The sequence below is a fragment of the Balaenoptera acutorostrata genome, chromosome 19 (assembly GCF_949987535.1).
Source record: "Balaenoptera acutorostrata chromosome 19, mBalAcu1.1, whole genome shotgun sequence".
NCBI classification, from domain to species: domain Eukaryota; kingdom Metazoa; phylum Chordata; class Mammalia; order Artiodactyla; family Balaenopteridae; genus Balaenoptera; species Balaenoptera acutorostrata.
In genome coordinates, this window is record NC_080082.1 from 47849234 (window position 1) to 47865307 (window position 16074).

The window sequence follows — 16074 nt, forward strand, 5'->3', positions numbered from 1 at the left end:
AGCCTCCAGGGCACAGACCTGAGCTGCTGGCCCCTCTTGTTGTTCCTCACAATTTTTGAGGTTTGCTCAGAACCTCAAAAATAGCGTAGTGGTTTGCTCAGTGAGAGTCTGTCGAATTGAATTCTGCAATCCTGCTTCTAAAGTAAAACCTAGTCTGTCTTCTCTCCTTATATACACATACACTGTGAAAGGATCTCCACCTCCAAGTTAATTACACACCCATCACCCCACATATTTACCATTTTGTGGGAAGAGAACACAAGTTCTACTCTCTCAGCAAGTTTCAACTATACAGTACAGTATTATCAACTATAGTCACCATGTTATACATTAGATCCTCAGATCTCACTCATCTTATACCTCAAAGTTTGTACCCTTTTACTTGCCTCTCCCTACTTCTCCCATGCCCCCGGTCCATGGCAGTCACCATTCTACTCTGTGTTTCTATGAGTTCGACTTCTTTTTTTAAGATTCCACATATAAGTGACACCAAGCAGTATTGTCATTTATCTGGCTTATTTCACTTAGAATAATACCCTCCATGTTCACCCATGTTGCAAGTGACAGAAATGCCTTGCTCTTTAAGGCTGAATAATATTCCACTGTATGTCATATGTTTTTTATATATATGTATATATATATGTATATGTGTGTGTATACATATATATATATAAAACATGTGACATATACCACATTTTCTTTATCCATTCATCCTGACAGACACACAAGTAGTTTTCGCACCTTGGCTATCATAAATAATGCTGCAATGAACATGGGAGTATAGATATCTCTTCAAGATAGTGATTTCATTTCCTTTAGATATATACCCAGAAGTGGGATTGCTGAATGGTATGGTAGTTCCGTTTTTAATTACTTGAGGAACCTCCATACTGTTTTTTATAGTGGCTGCACCAACTTACATTCTCACCAATAGTGTACAAGGGTTCCCTTTTCTCCACACCCTCACCAGAATTTCTATCTTTTTAAAAAAAAGACACGCTAACAGGTATGAGGTGATTATCTCATTGTGGTTATAAGTTGCATTTTCCTGATGCATTAGTGACATTGAGCACCTTTTCATATACCTGTTGGCCATCTGTATGTCTTCTTTGGAAAAATGTCTATTCAGATCCTTTGCCATTTTCAAATTGGGTTATTTGTTTTTGTGCTATTGAGTTGTATGAGTTCCTTGTATAGTTTGGATATTAACCCTTTATTGGACATGTGGTTTGCAAATATTTTCTCCCATTCCATAGGTTGCCTTTTCATTTTGTTGATAGTTCCCTTTGCAAAAGCTTTTTTAGTTTTGATGTAGTCCACTTGTTTATTTTTGCTTTTGTTGTCTTTGCTTCTGGTATCAAGTCCAAAAAATCAATGCCAAGACCAAGGAGTTTTATAATTCAGGTCTTACATTCAAGTCCTTAATTCATTTTGAGTTGATTTTTGTGTATGGTGTACAACAGGGGTCCAGTTTCATTCTTTTGCAAGTGGATATTCAGTTTTCCCAGCATCATTTACTAAAGAGACTATCCTTTCCCCATAGTATATTCTTGGCTCCTTTGTTGACCGTATACACATGGGTTTATATCTGGGCTCTCAATTCTGTTCCATTGATCTATGTGTCTGTTTTCATGCCAACAGTACACTGTTTTGATTACTATTTCTTTGTAATATAGCTTGAAATCAGGAGGTGTGATATCTCCAGCTTTGTTTTTCTTTCTCGAGTCTACATTAAATATTTGAGGTCTTTTGTGTTTCCATATAAATTTTAGGATTGTTTTATCTGTTTCTGTGAAAAATGCCACTGGAATTTTGATAGGGATCATTCTGACTCTGCAGGTCACTTTGGGTATCATGGACGTTGTTACAATATTCTTTCAATCCACGAGCACAGAATATCTTTCCACTTATTTGCATCATCTTTGATTTCTTTCATCAATATTTTATAGTTTTTGGTGTACAGATGTTTCACCTCCTTATCACTTCTCAGCCTTTTGGCTAAGATCAAGTGTACATGTTTCATCTCCTTAGTAAATTTATTCCTAAGTGTTTTATTCTTTTTGATGCCACTATAAATGGGATTGTTTCCTTAATTTCTCTTTCCAATAGTTTTTTGTTAGTGTATAGAAACACAACTGATTTTTGCATATTGATTGTGTATCCTGCAAATTTATTGAATTCATTTATTAGTTCTAACAGTTTCTTGGTGGAGCCTTTAGGGTTTTCTATATATAATTTCATTGTCATCAGCAAATAGAGGCAATTTTACTTCTTCCTTTCCAATTTGGATGCTTTTTATATCTTTCTTGCCTAATTGCTCTGGCTTGGACTTCTAGTATTCTGTTGAATAAAACTGGTAAGAGTGGACATCCTTGTGTTGCCCCTGAAGGTTTCAGCTTTAGATGCAGGCTTGTCATATATGGCCTATTACTATGTTGCAGTATGGTCCTTCTACACCCGGTCTGTTGAGACTTTTTATCATGACAATATGTTGAATTTTTGTCAAAATTTTCTGCATCTATTGAGATGATCACAGGTTTTACTCTTAATTTTGTTAATATGGTGTATTATACAGTAAGTCCCCTACATACAAACCTTCAAGTTGCGAACTTTCAAAGATGCAAACGTGCTCCATCAACATCAGGCGTGAGTGAAACTGCAGCTTGCCCTCCGTCTCCTGTTGCTGATGATCCTTCAGCTCTACCATCTCCCACCTCCTCTTCCTCCTCCAGTCAGTAACTCTTCTTGCCTATTCACTCCATGCCAACCCCTGTATGCCAGCTGTTGTACTGTGCTACTGTACTGTAATCTTACTCTATCGTAAGATTAAAAATGTTTTTTTTGTGTGTTTGTTTTTTACGTATTGTGTGAAAAGTATTATAAACCTAGTATGGTACAGTACTATATAGCCAATTGTGTTAGTTGGGTACCTAGGCTAACTTTGTTGGACTTAGGAACAAATTGGACTTACAAATGTGCTCTTGGAACGGAACTCGTTCATATGTAGGGGACTTACTGTACTGACTAATTTGCAGATGTTGAACCATCCTTGTATCCCATGAATAAACAGCCCTTGATCGTGGTGTTTGATCCTTTCAATATACAGTCATCCCTCAGTATCTGTGGAGAACTGGTTCTAGGACTGGCTGTGGATACCAAAATCTGCAGATGCTCAAGTCCCACAGTTGGCTCTCCAGATCCACAGTTCTACACCTGCAGATTCAACCAACCATGGATTCTGTAGTACTGTACATATTTATTGAAAAAAAAATTTACGTATAAGTGGACCCATGCAGTTCAAACCCATGTTGTTTAAGGGTCAACTATACTGTTGAATTCAGTTTGCTAATATTTTGTTGAGGATTTCTGTATCTCTGTTTATCAGGGACATTGGCCTACAATTTTCTTGGAGTGTTCTTGTCTGGCTTTGGCATTAGGGTAATGCTTTTCTCGTAAAATGAGTTTAGCAGTGTCTCTTCCTCTTCAATTCTTTAGAAGACTTTGAGAAGGGCTGGTATTAATTCTTGGTATGATTTCAAACAAACAGCTTAGTTCATTGATCTTTTCTATTTTTTATTTAATTTACTTCTGCTCTGATCTTTGTTATTTCCTTCCTTCTATTGGGCTTCATATGTTCTTTTTCCAGTTACTTGAGGTATAGTTAGGTTGTTTACTTGAGATCTGTCTTGTCTCTTAGTGTAGGTGTTTATTACTATGAACTTCCCTCTTGGAATTGCTTTTGCTGTATCCCATAAGTTTTGGTATGTTGTGTTTCCATTTTCATTTGTCTCAAGATATTTTCTGATTTCTTCTTTGATCCACTGGTTGATCAGAGTAGCATGTTGTTTAATGTCCACATATTTGTTAATTTTCCAGTTTCCTTCTTTTAATTGATTTCTAGTTTTGCACTATTGTGGTGAGAAAAGATGCTTGATATGATTTCAATCTTTTTAAATTTATTGACTTGTTTTGTGGCCTAATATATGATCTATCCTGGAGAATGTTACATGTGTGCTTGGAGAAGAATGTGTATTGTGTTGCTTTTGGATGCAATGTTCTGTATACACATGGTCTGATGTATCATTTAAGGCCAATGTTTCCTTACTGATTATCTGGCTGGATGATCATCCATTAATAAAAGTGGGGTATTAAAGTCACCTACTATTATTGTATGACTGTCTGTTTTTCTCTTTAGGTCTGTTAATATTTGCTTTATATTTTTAGGTGTGCCTATGTTGGGTGCACAAATATTTACAAATGTTATATCCTCTTGTTGGAGTGACCTCTTTATCATCTTATAATAACCCTTGTCTCTTATTACAGTCTTTGTCTTAAAGTCTATTTTGTCTAAGTAAAGCCAACCCACCTTTCTTTTGGCTTCCATTTGCATGGAATACATTTTTCCATCCCTTCACTTTCAGTCTGTTTATGTCTTTATATCTGAAGTGAGTCTCTTGTAAGCAGCACATATGTGGGTCTTGCTTTTTTATCCATTCAACCACTCTATGTGTTTTGATTGGAGAATTTTAGTCCATTTATATTTAAAGTAATTATTGTTAGGTATGGACTTATTGCCATTTTGTTCACTGTTCCCTGGCTTTCTGTAATTCCTTTTGGTTCCTTTCTTCTCTTGCTCTCTTCAAGTGTGATTTCATGATTTTCTGTAGTGTTATGCTTAGATTCCTTTGTCTTTACTTTCTGTGTATCTACTATAGGTTTCTTTGTGGTTACTATGAGGCTTACATAAAACAACTTATAACCGTCTACGTCTATTTTAAGTTGATAACTTAAGTTTGAATGAATTCCAAAACTACATTTTTTATTCTCTCCCCATTTTATGTTTCATTTTTTATTCTCTCCCCATTTTATGTTTATGATGTTGCAATTTATATCTTTTTATCTTGTATATTCATTGACAAATTATTGTAGTTATATTTTTACTATCTTTGTCTTTTAACCTTCATACTAGATTTATAAGTGATTAACCCACCAACTTTATACTGTGCTACTCCCTTCTGGTCTGCAGTTTCTGCTGAAAAATCTGCTGATAGATCTTACGAGGGTTTCCTTGTATGTAACATGTTTTTCTCTTGCTGCTTTTAAGATTGTCTCCTTGTTTTAACTTTTGACAGTTTAATTATAATGTGTTTTGATGTGGGTGTCTTTGGATTCATCTTCTTTAGAACTCTCTGGGCTTCCTGGATTGAGATGTCTATTTCTTTCCCCAGGGAACTTTTCAGCATTATTTCTTTAAATGAGCTTTATGCCCCTTTCTCTCTTTCCCCTCTGGGACCTCTGTAATCCACTTGATGGCACTCTTTAAGCTATCTTTACTCTTTTTCATTCTTTTTACTCTTCTGTTTGGATGAATCCCACTGCCCTGTCTTCAAGCTCACTGATCCTTCCTCACACTTGCTCTAGTCTGCTGTTGAACCCCTCTATTGAATTTTTCACCTCAACTATTATATTCTTCTGCTCTATGATTTCTCTTTGGTACTTTTAAAATATTTTCTATCTCTTCGTTGAAATTCTCACTTTGTTCATGCTTTCCTGACCTTGCTGAGCATCTTTATGACTGTTATTTTAAACTCTCTATTGAGTAAATAACTTATCTGGATTTCATTAAGATCAGTTTCTGGAGATTTATCTCGTTCTCTTCTTTAGAACATATTCCCATTTTTCTTCATTTTCCTTTACTCTCTGTGTTGGTTTCTGTTCTCTCCTGTCTTGACAGAGTGGTCTTGTATAGGAGATGAGTCTCATCGATCAGCCTGGCCCAAGCTCCTGGTTGCCTCTCAAACTCTGTGACTGTCCAAGTTGCTGTCTTTATTCTTAGTGGTTCCCAGTAGTTGGGGATGTACCAAGACCCATCAGAGAAAGGGAGGGAGGGAAGGAGGGAGGGAGGGAGAAAATAGAAAGGTGCTCAGAAAGACCCTACTTCGGATGTATCTTTTTTTATACCAAATTATAATAAATATGAGCCCTTTAGAATTGGAAACCAATTCAACAGGAAAGGCTAAAATATCAGAAAACTGATTTTTCTTAATAGGAAACATTACCTCTTCCTTGGATAAATGCCTGAATTTTGTTTGATATCTACTCAGTTCTACATTCAAACAATGAACAGTCATTTTCAATCCATCATTTTCATCCACCAGTTCTTGAGCTTGTTTTCTTAGATAATGTAATTCAGGTGCAGCGACTACTGAAAAAAATAAATTCAATATTATACCATAAGAACTTATTTCAAATTTATCAAGATTTTATATAAATTGCTGATTGTCCTTCTTTCCCTTTTAGGCTCACAAAGGCAGTGAATGACAGATATATAGATATAAATGAATAAAAGTTACTAAGTTTTTTTAACATTGAATAGTCAACAGTGTTTTGGAAGTTTGTGAAAGTTTTTGCATGTACAATTAAGGTAAAATAAAAATTTTAGGTTAAAAAAAGTCGTTTCAGATGATATACAAATATGTTCCTTGAAAATTATATAGAATAAATGGAGAATTTATTACAACTAATAACTTTCCCACATAATAGTAATGTCTTGTTAGAAAATAGATCCCACAAAATAATAGCACAAATAATATAAAGTATCTAGAAATGTGCCTAAGACAAGAAATATGCAGGGTCTGTATAAAGAAAACTACAACATCTTTCTTAAGGCCATAATATTAGACTTATATAAATAGATAAATATATAGAGAAAACATTGAAAACAGTGAATATTTATATGACCTTAGCATTATTATTATTATTTTTTAGCCGTGCCACGCAGCACGTGGGATCCTAGTTCCCAGACCAGAGATTGAACCTGCCCCCACCACACAGTGGAAGTGTGGAGTCTTAACCTCCAGGGAAGTCCCTGATCTTAGCATTAAAAAGAACTTGACACCAATGTCATAGGTCATAACAGAAAAATATCCTATACATTTAGCTGAATTATCAACAAACTGAGAAAATATTACATACATGACAAAGGCCTAAGATCCTTAATATGTAAAGAGCTCCTACAAATCAACAGAAAAAATCAAAGCATCTCAATTTAAAATGGGAAAACTTATAAAAGAGAAAGAAAATGACCCACAAAGATAATGAAAAAAAATTCAACTTCATCAATAATAAAATAAATTAATTAAACTAAAATGGGATTCTTCTTTTTTTTTTAACCTATCAAATTCACAAGGAAAATACAATCCTCATCATTGGTAAGTATGTGGTGAAAGAGCCACTTTTATATTCTGCTCATGGGGATAAAAACTGATATGAAACATATGTATAATACTATGCTAAGAATCAAAAGAAGTATTGGAATTTTAGCATAATAATAATGACAGAGCAGATGAAATCAAATTTCAACAAGTATAAGGATATTAATGAAAGACCTTAAAATCATAACAAAATATCAAGAACATTAATATCAACAAATACTGTAACATAAAATATTAACTTTCAAAATAAATAAGAAAATTTGAATTCTTGTTTGTTCCTTTAATAAAAGAACTGTGTAGTTGTCCCCACCTTCCTGAGAGGATGCTTTCTCAACTTCTTTCAGCTTTCTATTTTCTTTTTCCATCCTTTTAAGTTTTAACTGTAGTTCTTTCATTGTTTTTTTTATTATGTTAAGTTCAAGAGTAAGGGTTTGATTTGCATTGTTTAGATGCAAATTTTCTTCCTTTAATTCCTCGAACTTTTCTTTGGTTATTTCTATATGTCTTCGATGTGTCCTACCATTTACATCTAAAAAGGCACAGGAAAAAAGTTTTAAAATATTAATTGATATTTACAATTCTACATCAAAATTACAGGAGACTATTTCAAAAACCACATGAGCAACTCTTCATGTCAGTGCCTGCAAAGAGAATGGCCTATACAGCAAAGAGTGCGTGGTCTGTTGGGACTACAGTGAGCAACAGGAAGAGGGATGACAGAGGGGGAGGCAGGAGCCGGTGGAGGCTCTATATTATTGTACAAAGTATTGTACATATCATAATATGCAGAGTGGAGGTTGTATCCTGCAGGCCACCAGGAGCCAGAAAGCCTTTCAGGCAGAAGTATGGAAAGAAGAGGCTCTACTCTCAGATGAATCCCTGAGGCCAGCAGTGAAGAAACTGAACAGGAAGGAGGCCTAGCCCAGAGGCAGGGAGACCAGTCAGGAGACTCCTAGAGTAGGGATGGAGAGGAAAGGACATGAGAGAAGGATTCAGGGGCGAAAACTCAGCAGGGCTCAAGAACTCACTGGGTGTGGACAGTGAGGGGGTGCAAATCAAGGATGAGCACCAAGCACCTGTGGTTTGGAAGACATCTAGCCAGACAAGGGACACAAGCATGGCAGGGGAGGGGAAGCTCAGGCTAGGACACGGGCCCGAAGCTCTGAAGGCAGCCTCAGCTGGAGAGACTGAGGAGCCACCAGCATGTGGGCATACCTGAAGGCACCAGGGCGAGAAAAAAACCAGAGACCATGAAGGATTTTAGGAAGGAGTAGCAAGAAAGATGGAGGAAAGCAGAGAGCGATGTCCCACAGGGAGATCAAAGGAGGTGAGGACTACAATGGGCTCCCAGCCTGGGCAGAGCCTCTGTGTGCAGATGTGCAGACAAGGGCGGGAATGCTGGTGGCTCCTGACAGCCTCCCCTGACCTCTGACACACACATCCCCAACCCCTAGAACATGAAAGGAAAGTCTAAGAAATGAGTAACTCCACAGCTACACTGAAAACAAGAGGCGAGCCACCAGGAATCCTGGAAAGAAGACATTTGAGATTAGATTGAAGATGGAAGCTGCAGCCTAAAATATGCCAGGAGAGGTCAGCTACAGGAGGTGGGAGTGCTTCCAGGGATGTGCTTTGCCCTGGCAGGTAGTGGGGACACAAAGTGACCTAGAAAGGGCTGATGAGGTATCCAGTTAATGTGCCAGATGGGATCAGCAATGGTTCAAGCCCCCTGGGCTAGGTAGTACAGACAGGCCCTGAGGACTGAGGCAGGCAGGCACTGGGGCTGGGGAAACTCAGGAGAAAGAGGGACCCCCGAACCCCCTGGCTGACCACACACCCTGTCTGTCCCTGTCAGTCACTGGAGGCAGGCTGTACGCCTGACAGCCCACTGGTTTCCCCTCTGAGCAGCCTGCAGTAATCAGATACAGCATCCCCAGGCAGACCAACAGGGACTCCCAAGGACCAAGGTGAACACATCACCAAGAACCATGTGAGCTATAAGAGAAGCACCAAAATCAAATAACAGAGGACAGAGTTGGCTGCTCAACAACTATAAGATTTTTGAATGAGTGTATTTAAGATTCCAGAGAGATGTTTGTCAATATTTAATAGAAATCACGGAAACAAACAGTTTCATTCACAATACAAATTCAAAGGATGGGCTGAGCAGCAGAGTACATACAATGAAGAATGAACCTGTGGGCTAGACATTAGAGCCCCAGCAATATCCCAGAATACAGCACCAAAAACACCGAGATAGAAAGGGTGAAAACAAAGCCAATCAGACATGGAGGACAGACAAAAGCCTTGATTCCTGATAGGATTTTCAGACTAGCAATGTGAGGCTTAACAGGAAAAAATTACAAAATCCACCTTGAAAGCTAATGAGGCTCCCCAAACTGTAGAGGGGATAGCACCCCAGAAAGTATCTCTAGACCCCTCAGCTCTGTCTCTAGCCCCTGAGCAGAGCCCCTGTTTGCATACACCCCCCTCCCAGTGTCTGCCTATATCCCACAGGTCCACTCCCCTCCCCAGAATCCGAGCACATCCCACGGGGACACATATCCATCATCCAACGTGTGAACGTTTGGACTCTCTCTTTTAAGGCAAAGGTGGAAATTCAACAAACTGCCTACTCTTCCCAATTTTGATAATGGGACAGAAGCAACAGCCTTTACAGGGGGAAAAAAAAAAAGTGATCTTTATTTTATGTGAGATTATTCTGGGTATTCGCTAGAACAATCAGCTTTTCAATCACAATGAAATTCAAAAGGCAAATACCTGGAGAGGGTGGAGGTTTTCCACACAATGGTGATTTTTCATCCTAGGGAAGAAAAAACATGAGAGTAATGAATTAAGAGTCTCAGCATCTTCTAAAAGTGGATTGGCACAAGCAGGTAGGTCATCGTATATCAAATATTTAAGTACTTTTTTCCCCCTTCATTTTGGCTCTTGTAGTTGCTAGTTTGTTTTAGCTTTAGAAACTTTAATATTCACTGTTTCTTTTAAATGAACTGAAACCTTAAGGGTTTTCCCCTCTTGGCAAGTTCTCTGAACAGCAAAGGAAGTCCTGCTTTCTTCCTGCCTTTTTGTCCATGAGTTCAGTGTCTTTTTTTTTTTTTTAATTGAAGTCTAGGTGATTTACAATATTGTGTTAGCTTCAGCTGTACAGCAAAGTGGTTCAGTTATACATATATATATTTTTCCAATTCTTTTCCATTATAGGTTATTATAAGATACTGAATACAATTCCCTGTGCTATACAGTACATACTAGTTGCTTATCTATCTTATACATAGTAGTGTGTATCTATTAATCTCATACTCCTGGAGGATTAACCAAGATGGCGGAGTAGAAGGACGTGCTCTCACTCCCTCTTGCGAGAGCACCAGAATCACAACTGGCTGCTGGACAATCATTGACAGGAAGACCCTGGACTTCACCAAGGAGGACACCCCACGTCCAAGGACAGAGGAGAAGCCACAGTGAGACGGTAGGAGGGGCGCAATCAGAGTAAAATCAAATCCCATAACTGCTGGGTGGGTGACTCACAGACTGGCGAACACTTATACCACAGAAGTCCACCCACTGGAGTGAAGGTTCTGAGCCCCACCTCAGGCTTCCCAACCTGGGGGTCCGGCAAAGGGAGGAGGAATTCCTAGAGAATCAGACTTTGAAGTCTAGTGGGAATTGATTGCAGGACTGTGACAGGACTGGGGGAAACAGAGACCCCACTCTTGGAGGGCACACACAAAGTAATGTGTGCATCGGGACCCAGGGGAAGGAGCAGTGACCCTGGGGGAGACTGAACCAGACGTACCTGCTGGTGTTGGGGGGTCTCCTGCAGAGGCGAGTGGTGGCTCTGTTTCACCGTGGGGATAAGGACACTGGCAGCAGAGGTCCTGGGAAGTTCTCCTTGGCGTGAGCCCTCCCAGAGTCTGCCATTAACCCCACCAAAGAGCACGGGTAGGCTCCAGTGTTGGGTTGCCTCAGGCAAAACAACCAACAGGGAGGGAACCCAGCCCCACCCATCAACAGTCAAGTGGATTAAGGTTTTACTGGGCTCTGATCGCCACAGCAACAGGGAGGGAACCCAGCCCCACCCATCAACAGTCAAGTGGATTAAGGTTTTACTGAGCTCTGACCGCCACAGCAACAGTCAGCTCTACCCACCACCAGAGCCTCCCATCAAGCCTCTTAGATAGCCTCAACCACCAGAGGGCAGACAACAGAAGCAAGAAAAACTACAATCCTGCAGCCTGTGGACCAAAAACCACAGTTACAGAAAGACAGAGAAGATGAAAAGGCAGAGGGCTATGTACCAGATGAAGGAACAAGAAAAAACCCCAGAAAAACAACTAAATGAAGTGGAGATAGGCAACCTTCCAGAAAAAGAATTCAGAATAATGATGGTGAAGATGATCCAGGACCTCGGAATAAGAATGGAGGCAAAGATTGAGAAGATGCAAGAAATGATTAACAAAGACCTAGAAGAATTAAAGAACAAACAAACAGAGATGACCAATACAATAACTGAAATGAAAACTACACTAGAAGGAATCAATAGCAGAATAACTGAGGCAGAAGAACGGATAAGTGACCTGGAAGACAGAATGGTGGAATTCACTGCTGCGGAACAGACTAAAGAAAAAAGAATAAAAAGAAATGAAGACAGCCTAAGAGACCTCTGGGACAACATTAAACGCAACAACATTCGCATTATAGGGGTCCCAGAAGGAGAAGAGAGAGAGAAAGGACCAGAGAAAATATTTGAAGAGATTATAATCGAAAACTTCCCTAACATGGGAAAGGAAATAGCCACCCAAGTCCAGGAAGCGCAGAGAGTCCCATACAGAATAAACCCAAGGAGAAACACGCCGAGACACATAGTAATCAAAGTGGCAAAAATTAAAGACAAAGAAAAATTATTGAAAGCAGCAAGGGAAAAACGACAAATAACATACAAGGGAACCCCCATAAGGTTAACAGCTGATTTCTCATCAGAAACTCTGCAAGCCAGAAGGGAGTGGCATGAAATACTTAAAGTGATGAAAGGGAAGAACCTACAACCAAGATTACTCTACCCAGCAAGGATCTCATTTAGATTTGATGGAGAAATCAAAAGCTTTACAGACAAGCAAAAGCTAAGAGAATTCAGCACCACCAAACCAGCTCTACAACAAATGCTAAAGGAACTTCTCTAAGTGGGAAACACAAGAGAAGAAAAGGACCTACAAAAACAAACCCAAAACAATTAAGAAAATGGTCATAGGAACATACATATCGATAATTACCTTAAACGTGAATGGATTAAATGCCCCAACCAAAAGACATAGACTGGCTGAATGGATACAAAAACAAGACCCATATATATGCTGTCTACAAGAGACCCACTTCAGACCTAGGGACACATACAGACTGAAAGTGAGGGGATGGAAAAAGATATTCCATGCAAATGGAAATCAAAAGAAAGCTGGAGTAGCTATACTCATATCAGATAAAATAGACTTTAAAATAAAGAATGTTACAAGAGACAAGGAAGGACACTACATAATGATCCAGGGATCAATCCAAGAAGAAGATATAACAATTATAAATATATATGCACCCAACATAGGAGCACCTCAATACATAAGGCAACTGCTAACAGCTCTAAAAGAGGAAATCGACAGTAACACAATAATAGTGGGGGACTTTAACACCTCACTTACACCAATGGACAGATCATCCAAAATGAAAATAAATAAGGAAACAGAAGCTTTAAATGACACAATAGACCAGATAGATTTAATTGATATATATAGGACATTCCATCCAAAAACGGCAGATTACACGTTCTTCTCAAGTGCACACGGAACATTCTCCAGGATAGATCACATCTTGGGTCACAAATCAAGCCTCAGTAAATTTAAGAAAATTGAAATCATATCAAGCATCTTTTCTGACCACAACGCTATGAGATTAGAAATGAATCACAGGGAAAAAAACGTAAAAAAGACAAACACATGGAGGCTAAACAATACGTTACTAAATAACCAAGAGATCACTGAAGGAATCAAACAGGAAATAAAAAAATACCTAGAGACAAATGACAATGAAAACACGACGACCCAAAACCTATGGGATGCAGCAAAAGCGGTTCTAAGAGGGAAGTTTATAGCTATACAAGCCTACCTAAAGAAACAAGAAAAATCTCAAGTAAACAATCTAACTTTACACCTAAAGAAACTAGAGAAAGAAGAACAAACAAAACCCAAAGTTAGCAGAAGGAAAGAAATCATAAAGATCAGAGCAGAAATAAATGAAATAGAAACAAAGAAAACAATAGCAAAGATCAATAAAACTAAAAGTTGGTTCTTTGAGAAGATAAACAAAATTGATAAGCCATTAGCCAGACTCATCAAGAAAAAGAGGGAGAGGACTCAAATCAATAAAATCAGAAACGAAAAAGGAGAAGTTACAACAGACACCGCAGAAATACAAAACATCCTAAGAGACTACTACAAGCAACTTTATGCCAATAAAATGGACAACCTGGAAGAAATGGACAAATTCTTAGAAAGGTATAACCTTCCAAGACTGAATCAGGAAGAAACAGAAAATATCAACAGACCAATCACAAGTAATGAAATTGAAACTGTGATTAAAAATCTTCCAACAAACAAAAGTCCAGGACCAGATGGCTTCACAGGTGAATTCTATCAAACATTTAGAGAAGAGCTAACACCCATCCTTCTCAAACTCTTCCAAAAAATTGCAGAGGAAGGAACTCTCCCAAACTCATTCTATGAGACCACCATCACCCTGATACCAAAACCAGACAAAGACACTACAAAAAAAGAAAATTACAGACCAATATCACTGATGAATATAGATGCAAAAATCCTCAACAAAATACTAGCAAACAGAATCCAACAACACATTAAAAGGATCATACACCACGATCAAGTGGGATTTATCCCAGGGATGCAAGGATTCTTCAATATACGCAAATCAATCAATGTGATACACCATATTAACAAATTGAAGAAGAAAAACCATATGATCATCTCAATAGATGCAGAAAAAGCTTTTGACAAAATTCAACACCCATTTCTGATAAAAACTCTCCAGAAAGTGGGCATAGAGGGAACCTACCTCAACATAATAAAGGCCATATATGACAAACCCACAGCAAACATCATTCTCAATGGTGAAAAACTGAAAGCATTTCCTCTAAGATCAGGAACGAGACAAGGATGTCCACTCTCACCACTATTATTCAACATAGTTCTGGAAGTCCTAGCCACGGCAATCAGAGAAGAAAAAGAAATAAAAGGAATACAAATTGGAAAAGAAGAAGTAAAACTGTCACTGTTTGCGGATGACATGATACTATACATAGAGAATCCTAAAACTGCCACCAGAAAACTGCTAGAGCTAATTAATGAATATGGTAAAGTTGCAGGTTACAAAATTAATGCACAGAAATCTCTTGCATTCCTATACACTAATGATGAAAAATCTGAAAGAGAAATTATGGAAACACTCCCATTTACCATTGCAACAAAAAAAATAAAATACCTAGGAATAAACCTACCTAGGGAGACAAAAGACCTGTATGCAGAAAACTATAAGACACTGATGAAAGAAATTAAAGATGATAGCAACAGATGGAGAGATATACCATGTTCTTGGATTGGAAGAATCAACATTGTGAAAATGAGTATACTACCCAAAGCAATCTACAGATTCAATGCAATCCCTATCAAATTACCAATGGCATTTTTTACGGAGCTAGAACAAATCATCTTAAAATTTGTATGGAGACACAAAAGACCCCAAATAGCCAAAGCAGTCTTGAGGCAAAAAAATGGAGCTGGAGGAATCAGACTCCCTGACTTCAGACTATACTACAAAGCTACAGTAATCAAGACAATATGGTACTGGCACAAAAACAGAAACATAGATCAATGGAACAAGATAGAAAGCCCAGAGATTAACCCACGCACCTATGGTCAACTAATCTATGACAAAGGAGGCAAAGATATACAATGGAGAAAAGACAGTCTCTTCAATAAGTGGTGCTGGGAAAACTGGACAGCCACATGTAAAAGAATGAAATTAGAATACTCCCTAACACCATACACAAAAATAAACTCAAAATGGATTAGAGACCTAAATATAAGACTGGACACTATAAAACTCTTAGAGGAAAACATAGGAAGAACACTCTTTGACATAAATCACAGCAAGATCTTTTTCGATCCACCTCCTAGAGTAATGGAAATAAAAACAAAAATAAACAAGTGGGACCTAATGAAACTTCAAAGCTTTTGCACAGCAAAGGAAACCATAAACAAGACGAAAAGACAACCCTCAGAATGGGAGAAAATATTTGCAAATGAATCAACGGACAAAGGATTAATCTCCAAAATATATAAACAGCTCATTCAGCTCAATATCAAAGAAACAAACACCCCAATCCAAAAATGGGCAGAAGACCTAAATAGAAATTTCTCCAAAGAAGACATACAGACGGCCACGAAGCACATGAAAAGATGCTCAACATCACTAATTATTAGAGAAATGCAAATCAAAACTACAATGAGGTATCACCTCACTCCTGTTAGAATGGGCATCATCAGAAAATCTACAAACAACAAATGCTGGAGAGGGTGTGGAGAAAAGGGAACCCTCTTGCACTGTTGGTGGGAATGTAAATTGATACAGCCACTATGGAGAACAATATGGAGGTTCCTTAAAAAACTAAAAATAGAATTACCATATGACCCAGCAATCCCACTACTGGGCATATACCCAGAGAAAACCGTAATTCAAAAAGACACGTGCACCCGAATGTTCATTGCAGCACTATTTA

The 16074-nt window shown here is 38.3% G+C and overlaps 1 protein-coding gene across 9 annotated transcripts in view; it reads right to left on the bottom strand.

Annotated features, from left to right (window-relative positions):
* CEP89 (centrosomal protein 89) overlaps positions 1–16074 on the bottom strand; it is an 81549-nt gene that overhangs the window by 38117 nt on the left and 27358 nt on the right. For 8 of the 9 annotated variants that reach the window (XR_009006056.1, XR_009006060.1, XR_009006058.1 and 5 more), the window contains exons 7-9: positions 9996–10038; positions 7525–7743; positions 6060–6205 (exon numbers count right to left, since the gene is read on the bottom strand). Coding sequence is in view for 3 of the 9 variants with exons in the window: in XM_007165058.3 (XP_007165120.2) it covers positions 6060–6205; positions 7525–7743; positions 9996–10038 (408 nt within the window). In the remaining 6 variants the exon portion in view is untranslated. The remainder of the gene's footprint in view (positions 1–6059; positions 6206–7524; positions 7744–9995; positions 10039–16074) is intronic. The other variant, XM_007165059.3, reaches the window with a different exon arrangement.